The sequence below is a fragment of the Bos javanicus genome, chromosome 12 (assembly GCF_032452875.1).
Source record: "Bos javanicus breed banteng chromosome 12, ARS-OSU_banteng_1.0, whole genome shotgun sequence".
Taxonomy (NCBI): Eukaryota; Metazoa; Chordata; class Mammalia; order Artiodactyla; family Bovidae; genus Bos; species Bos javanicus.
This window is the reverse complement of record NC_083879.1, coordinates 1,817,207-1,829,222: the sequence shown is the minus strand read 5'-3', so window position 1 is coordinate 1,829,222 and position 12,016 is coordinate 1,817,207. Positions and strand designations below refer to the sequence as shown.

The 12,016-nt window shown below is 35.9% G+C and overlaps 1 protein-coding gene across 2 annotated transcripts in view; it reads left to right on the top strand.

The window, feature by feature from the left end:
- Positions 1-12,016, top strand: part of TDRD3 (tudor domain containing 3) — a 220,924-nt gene that overhangs the window by 138,397 nt on the left and 70,511 nt on the right. For both annotated transcript variants that reach the window (XM_061434427.1, XM_061434428.1), the window contains 3 exons: positions 1,877-2,017; positions 6,096-6,252; positions 7,016-7,141. In XM_061434427.1, the coding sequence (XP_061290411.1) occupies positions 1,877-2,017; positions 6,096-6,252; positions 7,016-7,141 (424 nt within the window). The remainder of the gene's footprint in view (positions 1-1,876; positions 2,018-6,095; positions 6,253-7,015; positions 7,142-12,016) is intronic.

Sequence of the window (12,016 nt, the reverse complement as noted above, 5' to 3'; positions counted from 1 at the left end):
ATACCATTTCTGTCCTTTATCGAGCCCATCTTTGCATGAAATGTCCCCTTGGTATCTCTGATTTTCTTGAAGAGATCTCTAGTCTTTCCCATTCTCTTGTTTTCCTCTATTTCTTTGCACTGATCACTGAGGAAGGCTTTCTTATCTCTTCTTGCTATTCTTTGGAACTCTGCATTCAGATGCTTATATCTTTCCTTTTCTCCTTTGCTTTTCACTTCTCTTCTTTTCACAGCTATTTGGAAGGCCTCCCCAGACATCCATTTTGCTTCTTTGTATTTCTTTTCCATGGGGATGGTCTTAATCCCTGTCTCCTGTACAATGTCACGAACCTCAGTCCATAGTTCATCAGGCACTCTATCTATCAGATCTAGGCCCTTAAATCTATTTCTCACTTCCACTGTATAATCATAAGGGATTTGATTTAGGTCATACCTGAATGGTCTAGTGGTTTTCCCTACTTTCTTCAATTTCAGTCTGAATTTGGCAATAAGGAGTTCATGATCTGAGCCACGGTCAGCTCCTGGGCTTGTTTTTGTTGATTGTATAGAGCTTCTCCATCTTTGGCTGCAAAGAATATAATCAATCTGATTTCGGTGTTGACCATCTGGTGATGTCCATGTGTAGAGTCTTCTCTTGTGTTGTTGGAATAGGGTGTTTGTTATAACCAGTGCATTTTCTTGGCAAAACTCTATTAGTCTTTGCCCTGCTTCATTCCATATTCCAAGGCCAAATTTGCCTGTTACTCCAGGTGTTTCTTGACTTCCTACTTTTGCATTCCAGTCCCCTATAATGAAAAGGACATCTTTTTTGGGTGTTAGTTCTAAAAGGTCTTGTAGGTCTTCATAGAACCGTTCAACTTCAGCTTCCTCAGCATTACTGTTTGGGGCATACACTTGGATTACTGTGATATTGAATGGTTCACCTTTGAAATGAACAGAGATCATTCTGTCGTTTTTGAGATTGTATCCAAGTACTGCATTTTGGACTCTTTTGTTGACCATGATGGCTACTCCATTTCTTCTGAGGGATTCCTGTCCGCAGTAGTAGATATAATGGTCATCTGAGTTAAATTCACCCATTCCAGTGCTTTTGAGTTTGCTGATTCCTAGAATGTCAACATTTACTCTTGCCATCTCTTGTTTGACCACTTCCAGTTTGCCTTGATTCATGGACCTGACATTCCAGGTTCCTATGCAATATTGCTCTTTATAGCATCGGACCTTGCTTCTATCACCAGTCACATCCACAGCTGGTTATTCTTTTTGCTTTGACTCCATCCCTTCATTCTTTCTGGAGTTATTTCTCCACTGATCTCCAGTAGCATATTGGGCACCTACTTAGCTGGGGAGTTCCTCTTTCAGTATCCTATCATTTTGCCTTTTCATACTGTTCATGGGGTTTCAAGGCAAGAATACTGAAGTGGTTTGCCATTCCCTTCTCCAGTGGACCACATTCTGTCAGATCTCTCCACCATGACCTTGCTAAAGAAAGCCTTGACATGTAGCTGGACCTGTAACACGCATGTCATGATATCAGTCAAGTATTTTACTGGAATAATTTTTGACATCTCATATGCATAATACTTGGATTATTTTCTATATTGCTGTCTACTTAAGTTTATTCTAATGATTTTCCTTGAAGATATAAATATTATAATCATATAATTTTTTTAATTCCCTGGACTTGTGGAAAGATGAGATTATGACTAGTAGATGTTTAGAAAGAATTAGTTAACATTTCATTTTTTTCCTGTTAAACATAATTAGGAAACTTAACTACTTCAGTTTTGCCAAGATGTTTTTAGTGATAACTTAGACTTTAGAGCTTTTTAAAATGCTGTTTATTTATATTTATTTTATCTTTCTCTTATCTGAAGACCAAGACATTTGGAGGCGGCGGTGGTGGTGCTAGAAGTAATCTCAACATGAGTGCTGCTGGTAACCGAAATAGGGAAATTTTACAGAAAGAAAAGGCAAACAAATCAGAGGGAAAACATGAAGGTGTCTATAGAGAACTGGTAAGACTGAAGAACCAACCATTAAGTTCACGTCTTTTTTGCTTTAATAGTCTTGTTTTTAAATTCTCGGAACCACCACTAACTTTTTGAGTATATTATAGACAGTGTTACAAGTATAAGAAGACTTTCATTAAGGATTCCATTAATTCGTGGAAAATTTGGATTATTTGAAAAATAATTTACTTAAGTAAAATTTACTTAACTTTCTAATGTGTGAATGATGTCTTTTGAAATGGACTGATAAAAAGTCATCGAATTATACAGAAAACGTTCAATGGAAATGATATTCTAAAAGATGATGCATCAAAAGCATAGTTATTTGCCCTTTCCTCTCCTTTCCTGCATCTTATCTCAGAATTTATCTGAAGTCATTTTGTTTTGTTCTTTGTGGAAAATATGTTGAAACAGTAAATTTATATTATAGGTTCAATTGCAAAATATTACTAGATTTTTAAGATAAATGGGAAGTCAGATGTTGTTGGGTATGCCACAGTGTCTTCAGATATAAGGGAACTGACGAATTCATTTTCCTCTACCTTTCCAGCTTGAATGACCTTGGGTGATTTTGTCTAGAGAGTTCTAAGATTAGCTTAAATAATAGGATTTCTCGTCTCATATAACAAGAAATCTGGATCTGGATGGTTATAAAGATTGGCAAATTAAGCAGTATAACAATGTTGGAACTCTGGTAGGCATCACTCTAGTTTCTTGGCTTTCTTCTCTGGGTTACAGGATTCTCTGTGTGTTAAATCTTCATGCACAAAGTTCAAAGGCAGGAATGAAAGGGGGCATTTCTCTGTGTGGGGGTGTTTTATGAGATAAGAAAATAATTTTTGAAATCTCCAGTAAATTCCATCTGTCGTTCATTGACTAGGACTAGGTTATGTATCCGTTCCTAAATCAATCACTAGCTAAGGAGAATGAGTTTATAACAGAGCTAGACTATTGCTTCCTTGAGTACATGACCATCTCATTGTAAAAAAAAAAAAAAAAAGTCAGTTTTCAGGTTTGAGTGGATATAACAAGTTGAAAAAGACACTGTTTCTTACTCAAGAAGTGCTTTAACTTGAGTGCATTGAGAACCATTTTTTGGGACTGTCTTGCCATAGAACACTAAAGACCAGCAGTTTCAGATTATTTTGAAGATTAAAAGCATAAGAAGGGAGTGATATCACAAAGATGGCAAAATGGAAAGTTCTAGGAATTGTCTCCTCCATCAAAACAACTATTAAGCTGACAAACGCCTGAAGCAACTATTTTACAACTTTGGAGTCAAGTCAAACTCTTGCGGCATACAGAGTGGTGATGGATAAAGAAAGAGGCTGGTCACTGGCTGATTACGGAGATAATGGAACAAAGACTCCAGTGATCACAGATCATAAAGAATAGAATCCTTACCAAAAAAGTTTGGAACAGTTACTAAACAAACTTATAACTGCAGTCTTCATCAAGAAACAACATCAGTCTCTGAGGAGGAGGCAGAAGTTGATTTCCAAAATTGCCACCAGTACAGTATTCAGAATTTTCAGTTCTCAGCAGAAAATTATAAAGCATACCAAAAAACAGAAAGTATGACCCATTCATAGGAAAAAGAAATTGAAAGAAACTATCCCTGAAGAAACCCAGGCATTGAACTTGTTAAAAAAAAAAAAAGGACCTTAAATTAACTGTCTTAGAAATACAGGTCTGAAGGGAACCATTGACAAAGAGCTCAAAGAAATCAGGAGAACAATATATGGATGATATATGAGGATATATCAATAAAGGTAAATTATAAAAAAAGAAAATAGAATTTCTTGAACTAGAAAGTACGGTAGTAGAAATAAAACATTTTCTTAGGTTCAACATCAGACAAGAGCAGGCAGAAGAAAGAATTACTGAGCTTTAATAGAGAGCAATTGAAATTACCCAGTCTAAGATGAGAAAGAGAGAAGAATGAAGAAAAATAGAGCCTAAGGGATCTATGAGGCATCATCAAATATACCAGGATATACATTACAGGAGTCTCAATTGAAAAGAAAAAGGAATAGGAAAAGTATTTGAGGAACTAATGCCCCCCCCCCATTACCAAATTTGATGAAATCTACAAATCTCAGAAGCTCAGTGGTCTCCTATAGGATAAATGCAGAGACACACCAAGACACATAATCTAGTTGTTGAAAGGTAGAGACAGGATATCTTGAAAGTGGTGAGAGAGAAGTAACTCATCAAATACAAGGGATCCTCAATAAATGGCCAGTTTTTCATTAAAACCTATGAAGGCAAGGAAGCAGTGGGGTGATACATTGAAAGTACTGAAAGAAAAACTCTTCATCTATAATTCTATTCATAAAAACTGTCATTTAAGAATGAAGGAGAATAATCAAAAAGACAGTTTGAAATTCTGATGATCAGGTACCCAGTGCTTTTGCCTGTTGCATGGTTTTCAGTTCTTTAATTTCAGCAATTGAAAAAAAAGACTTGATTTGGGGTGTCAGTGGATAGTTTCTTTAAAATATTTTTGACAATAGATGATTTTATAGGTTGAATCGTATCCCAACCCCACCTACCCCTAACAAGATAGATTGAAGTCTTGACCACCAGTACCGTAAAGTGTGACTGCCTTTCTTTGGAAATAGACTCTTTACAGAAATACCAAGTTAAAAAGAGGTCATTAGGATGAGCCCTAAGCCAAAATGACACTAATTTAACCTGTATAAAGAGGGGAGATTTAGACACAGAGGCAGACACATACAGAGAAAAGTTGACATGAAGACGCACAGTGAGAAGATGGCTGTGTGACTGGAATGATGCATCTATAAACTAAGGAAAGCCAAAAACTGCCAGTAAACCACACAAACTAGGAGAGGCAAGGAAGGTTTTTTCCTAAAGTTGTCAGGGCATGGACCTGCCAGCACGTTGAATGAGAGTTTGGTTAACTCCCAATCAGGTTAACAAGAAAGGTAGAATAAGTTATACCAAGGTTGGATATGTATTGATTCTTAAGAGTGTTTTTGGTTAAATTCTATCTTAAGGGACAGTATTCTTAATTAGATATTTACTTGTGAAATAATTGGGAGAGGGAAAGCCTTTGAAAGGATTTTTTTTTTTTTTTACATTTAGATAAGTTTTGAATAAGAAGGGTGGATTATAGTTTTAATGTCCAGACCTTTTTACATTTACTTTAGCATATCTACAGCAGGGATGTCAATTTTCTCTTATGTGTAACTCTGACCTATTAATAGCTATTACTGTGTTTGAAAAGGATTTTGTGTTTGGAATTCATAAAATCAGAGTTTTAAAAAAAAGAGTTTTAAAAAACAGGTTTTTTTTTTTTTTTAAAGTCCTTTATCAGTGCCTACGTGGGTATGAGAGTAGATGTGAGCAACATGCATGCTGTCTTAAATACTATCTTAAAGCCTATCCATCTCAACTCATAAAAGTACAAAAGTTAGTTGTGTATTTCTCAGCTGGTTGTGGTTTGATAAATGTCTTCATGAGATATGTTTATGATACTTAAACAGTCCTTTAATTCTACTCAGGTCCAGATTTTTCAAGATATGGGATTCTGACACTTGTAGATTTTTTTAATTTGAGGTATAGGTTGTCAAAGCTTCATAGATAGTATTGCTTATAAATATAAAGCAGAATATTGAAACAATAGAGAGTAGGAAAAAAACCAAGCTACTGAGATGGTACCATTTTGTTAGCTTCTTTTTATACTTTGAATTTTTTAAGAGGTGCTATATAAATTGTATTTCCTTAGGACAGAGAAGTATTAACCATGAAAATTTTTCATTAGGTAGTTTTCACTGCCCGTTTTATTTTCAAAAGCTTTATTGTGACATATCATAAAATTTCTTTTTTTGTTTGTTTTGCATTTGTAATGGTGCAAAGAAAATACTCAAGGCACAACCTTGCATATCACAGATCTTTTCTTGAGTGTTGGTATGAAAAAACAGCCAGCAAATAATATATTAATATTACATTTTTCCATAAACATCAGATATAATTTTTAGTTACAAAACAATATATATTTAAAAACTTATACTTCACTTGTTTATTGGCCATCGGCATAACTTTTCTTTGTTGCTTATAGGTTGATGAGAAGGCTCTGAGACACATAACAGAAATGGGCTTTAGTAAAGAAGCATCAAGGCAAGCTCTCATGGATAATGGCAACAACTTAGAAGCAGCACTGAATGTACTTCTTAACAGCAATAAACAGAAACCTGTTACAGGTCCACCTTTGAGAGGTATAATCCATTAATCAATGTGCCAGACGATATTGTTTGCTTTTCAGAGAAATGTATGTTGTTGACAGAAACTGGGTTTTGTTGCTGTGAAGTCTGTAACTTCATTTACCTTTATGGTAAGTGGAGGGAGCACCCATTTTGGAACCACAGAGATATATAGGTTATTTTTAGTCTCATAGTCTTCATCTTTATGTAAAATAAAGTAGATCTAATAAAACAAGGTTTTGAGTAATAGAGAAAATATAAAATAACTGGTTCTATTTAATCTATTTCTAGAACTAGGCCACTTTTATAACTGACTAAATAGTCTACAAACAATAATTAACAGGAACATGACTTTTATTTAGTGTTACTTTTAAATTATTGTATGGTCAAGCATATGTCATTTTTCAAATCCTAATCATATATTCTTTTAAAAAAATAAGTAGTCACTATATAGCAGAGATTACCACAACATTGTAAATCAACTGTATTTCAATTTAAAAAAATGTGGTTACAGAAAAATCTTATAAAAATGATTTATTTCCTTCAAACACAATTTACATGAACAAATTTCCAGATAGGCCATTTAGAAGATTAAAGGTGCTAGTTAATATAGTCATTTAAAAACATTTTTGTTATAAAGGATATAGATCCTACAGAAAAATATGAAAAGAAATACGTGTATAAAGTTTTACTTAAGAGGTTTGCTGATAATATTTTAGTGTATATTCTCCTTTTGTTTTTGCATGTATAATGTATGCATCTTACTTTACTTCTTCAGGTAAAGGGAAAGGCAGGGGGCGAATAAGATCTGAAGATGAAGAAGAACTAGGAAATGCAAGGCCATCAGCACCAAGCACATTATTTGACTTCTTGGAGTCTAAAATGGGGACTTTGAGTGTGGAAGGTAGGCTAAACTTAAAGTAGATTTCTGTTTAAAGCACCAAACTTTATTTGGAATTATACAAGAAAGTATAATATACTGACAATATAAACATATATTCTGAATTTTGTAAATTTATTTAATCACAAATTTCCTGTTTGACAAAAGCACAGAATAAAATTTTAATTGTTGTATTCTGAAAACATTGAAGCTTATTTTGCCCTTTAACTGAATGATAGACAATATCATCAAATTCTTTATCCCAGTTTACTGACTGACAAGATTAGCTATGAAAACATTGTTATGTTGGAGAAATTATTAATATTATTATTATGTAATTACATATGACTTTTTGGATTCTGAAATTAGTCTCTTTTTTCTCTATATATTAACACACTGTATGAAAATGTGTGGTTGGGGTTAGGATTAAATGAGCACAGTGAGTGAGTATGTTCTCACATTGTGGTATATTTCTTAGTGTGATATATTTTAGTGATTAACATAATACTGGAAGAGATATAATTATGTTAATTGTTTATTTTTAAGCATAGAATATGATAAAGATTTACTAGAATTAAAAGATTTTAATATATGATTCCAAAGATTTGGGGAAAGTATTTTTAGGGTTAATTTTCTCTTTCAGATATATTTTGAATTAAATTTAAGCTCAAAGATAAAATGGTTTTATAATAAATTTTGAATGTACAAATTTCATGAAAATGGAATCTCTCATTAGGGTACAAAGAAAAGATAATGCATTGTTTGAAAAACAAATGTTGGATGTAGAATGTAGATGATTTGTAAGTAGACACGTGAGATCAATATTTGCTTTTTTCTTTTTGCTTGTTTTTTAAAGCATGATGAACTCATTTTCTAATACTATTTCACAAAATACCAAAAGTTTAATAGCTTAAAACATTGCAAATATATTATCTCATAGTTTCGATGGTCCAGGAGTGTAAGTGTAGCTTAGTTGAAATCTCTGATCAAGGTCTCACATACTGAAATTAAGATTTTAGCTGAGCCTATGATCTTGTCTGAGGTTTGCAGTCCTTTTACAGGCTCATGATAGTTAGCAAAATTCACTTAATTGTGGATATAGGATTGACATACATTGCTTTCTCATTTAATATTTCCTGGGTAGTGCTTTCAGCTCCTAGAGATCCTCAGGTCCTTGCCACTTGACCCCATCTCTAGCAGTTCACGTGTTTGTGTCTACAAGGTTAGCAGGAGAACCTCTATCGCTTTTTAAAATCTCTCTGACTTATAGATATTTTTGTCCCAACCTCCCTGTATACTATCCCAATCAGAGCTTCTTTGATTTCCTTTTATCCTTCTCTTTCCCTACTTTCCTTGTAGCTCAGTCAGTAAAGAATCTGCCTGCAGTGCAGGAGACCCAGGTTCGATCCCTGGGTAGGGAAGATCCCCTGGAGAAGGAAATGGCAACCCACTCCAGTATTCTTGCCTGGGAAATCTCATGGACAGAGGAGCCTGGTGGGCTGTAGTCCATGGGGTTACAAAGAGTCGGGCACAACTGAGCAACTAACACTTTCTACACTTATTTGCTTTTGACTCCTAGAGTCTCTTCTAATTTGTAATGAAGTTGAGACTGAGAATAGCAATTCTACCGTGATCTGTGTGTCTGTCATCCTTCAGTTCTCACAGAGTACATCCTATACCAACAAAATTTAGTAATATAAGTATTCCACTTGGAAAAAGGTATTAAAGTTAATTAAGATATATGAGATGAATAATACACTCAAAACCGAGTATCAGTGTTAGACTTATTTCTGAGGGGACAGATATTTATGAACACATGTTATTATTGGATATTGTTATAGTAGACTGCTTTGTATTTGCTTTGTTGTTATTAACATGTTACAGAGGAATGTGGAATGTGAGAAAGAAATGGACATTATAATGGTATTTCACACCCTTGATTTTCACAATGAATATAACCTGTGACCTTCATAAATCCCCAAATTCAAAAATTAGATATTTCCAATATTTGTACAGACTCTAAAATTTTATCAAAGTTCACACTTTGCATTGATCATCCTAATGCTGGAAATTACCCCCTCCAACTTACATTAGAGTTGTCTGTCCTACTTGATAACCACTATTCTCAGTGAAGCAAATTTTTATTCTTTCCTAGAATATTGTGTGGAGAGGCCGGCTAACCAAGATGAGACATGGGCAGAGGTTTCCTAGAGTGGGTGGCATTTAGACAGGTTAAAGAAGGAGTATTGAGGGAAGGGTATACCAAATGTAGGGAACTCTGAATGTTCAGGCTTGGAGGCATCAAGAACATTAGTTCCATCAAAGGATAGATGGAAACAGAAGGCTACAGAAGGAAGTGGTAGGCTGGATACAGATCAGGAGGATTTTGTCCTAAAATATTTTTTTTAATTTATTTTTAATTGGAGGATAATTGCTTTACAATATTCTGTTGGTTTCCACCATATCAAATCCCTTACATTTATACAGTGGAAGTGACAAATAGATTCAAAGGATTAGATCTAATAGACAGAGTACCTGAAGAACTATGGATGGAGGTTCATGACATTGTATAGGAGGCAGTGATCAAGACCATCCCCAAGAAAAAGAAATGCAAAAAAGCAAAATGATTGTCTGAGGAGGCCTTAAAAATAAATGAGAAAAGAAGAGAAGCTAAAGGCAAAGGAGAAAAGGAAAGACATACCCATTTAAATACAGAATTCCAAAGAATAGCCAGGAGAGAAAAGAAAACCTTCCTCAGTGATCAATGCAAAAAAATAGAGGAAAGCAATAGAATGGGAAAGACTAGAGATCTCTTCAAAAAAATTAGAGATACCAAAAGAACATTGCATGCAAAGAAGGGCGCACAATAAAGGACAGGTATGGACCTAACAGAAACAGAAGATATTAAGAACAGGTAGCAAGAATACAGAAGAACTATACAAAAAAGAAGTTCATGACCCAGATAACCACGATGGTGTGATCACTCACCTGCTGCTGCTGCTGCTGCTAAGTCGCTTCAGTTGTGTCCGATTCTGTGTGACCCCATAGACGGCAGCCCACCAGGCTCTGCCGTCCCTGGGATTCTCCAGGCAAGAACACTGGAGTGGGTTGCCATTTCCTTCTCCAATGCATGAAAGTGAAAAGTGAAAGTGAGGTCACTCAGTTGTGTCCGACTCTTCGCGACCCCATGGACTACAGCCTACCAGGCTCCTCCGTCCAAGGGATTTTCCACGCAAGAGTACTGTAGTGGGGTGCCGTTGCCTCTAGAGCCAGACATTATGGAATGCGAAGTCAAGTGGGTCTTAGGAAGCACCACTACGAACAAAAAGTGGAGGTGATGGAGTTCCATTTGAGCTATTTCAAATCCTAAAAGATGATGCTGTGAAAGTGCTGCACTCAATATGCCAGCAAATTTGGAAAACTCAGCAGTGGCCACAGGACTGGAAAAGGTCAGTTTTCATTCCAACCCCAAAGAAAGGCAATGCCAAAGAATGCTCAAACTACTGCACAATTGCACTCATCTCACATGCTAGTAAAGTAATGCTCAAAATTCTCCAAGCCAGGCTTCAACAGTACATGAACCATGAACTTCCAGATGTTCAAGCTAGATATAGAAAAGGCAGAGGAACCAGAGATCAAATTACCAATGTCTGTTGGATCATTGAAAAAGCAAGAGACTTTCAGAAAAAACATGTGCTTTATTGACTATGCTAAAGCCTTTGACTGTGTGGATCACAACAAAGTATGGAAAGTTCTTAAAGAAATAGGAATACCAGACCACCTGATCTGCCTCCTGAGAAACCTGTATCAAGGTCAAGAAGCAACAGTTAGAACCAGACAGGGAATAGTGGAGTGGTTCCAAATTGGGAAAGGGGTACATCAAGGCTGTATATTGTCACCCTGCTCGTTTAACTTACATGCAGAATACATCATGAGAAATGCCAGGCTGGGTGAATAACAAGCTGGAATCAAGATTGCCGGGAGAAATATCAATAACCTCTGACATGCAGATGACACCACCTTTGTGGCAGAAAGTGAAGAAGAACTGAAGAGCTTCTTGATGAAAGTGAAAGAGGAGAATGAAAAAGCTGGCTTAAAACTCAACATTTAAAAAACAAAGATCATGGCATCTGGTCCCATCACTTCATGGAAATAGATGGGGAAAAATGAAAACAGTGAGAGACTTTATTTTCTAGGGCTCCAGAATCACTGTGGATGGTGACTGCAACCATGATATTAAAGATACTTGCTCCTTGGAGGAAAAGCTATGACAGACCTAAACAGCATATTAAAAAGCAGAGACATCAATTTGCTGACAAAGTCCAGTCTAGTCAAAACTATGGTTTTTCCAGTAGTCATGTACAGATGTGAAGTTTGGACCATAAACAAGACTGAGCGATGAAGAATTGATGCTTTCTAACTGTGGTGCTGGAGGAGACTTTCGAGAGTCCTTTGGACTGCAAGGAGATGAAACCAGTTAATCTTAAAGAAAGTCAACCCTCAATATTCCTTGTAAGGACTGCTGCTAATGCTGCAGCTCCACTACTGAAAGGTTGTTGCTGAGCTATTAAAGACGCCGGGATTCTTGGCCTCTGGAGGAGAGGAATTCAGTCCAGGGTCAGAGACAAGGCTTGCCCCCTCAATACTTTTGTTGTAATAAAGTTTTATTTAGGTGTAGAAGAGATAGAGAAAGCTTCTGACATAGACATCCAAAGAGGGCAGAAAGAGTGGTGCCCTGCTAGCCTTTAACAGTATGTTTCATACCTATCAGCAAGCTGCTAACTAGAGAAAGGAGATGTTTCAAAACTCTGAGTGGCGTCAGGCCCCTCACCTACAAGGTGCGTTTTGAGATAACATTGGCATCAGGTGAGTCATCCCGGGCCATAAAACAATTGACAT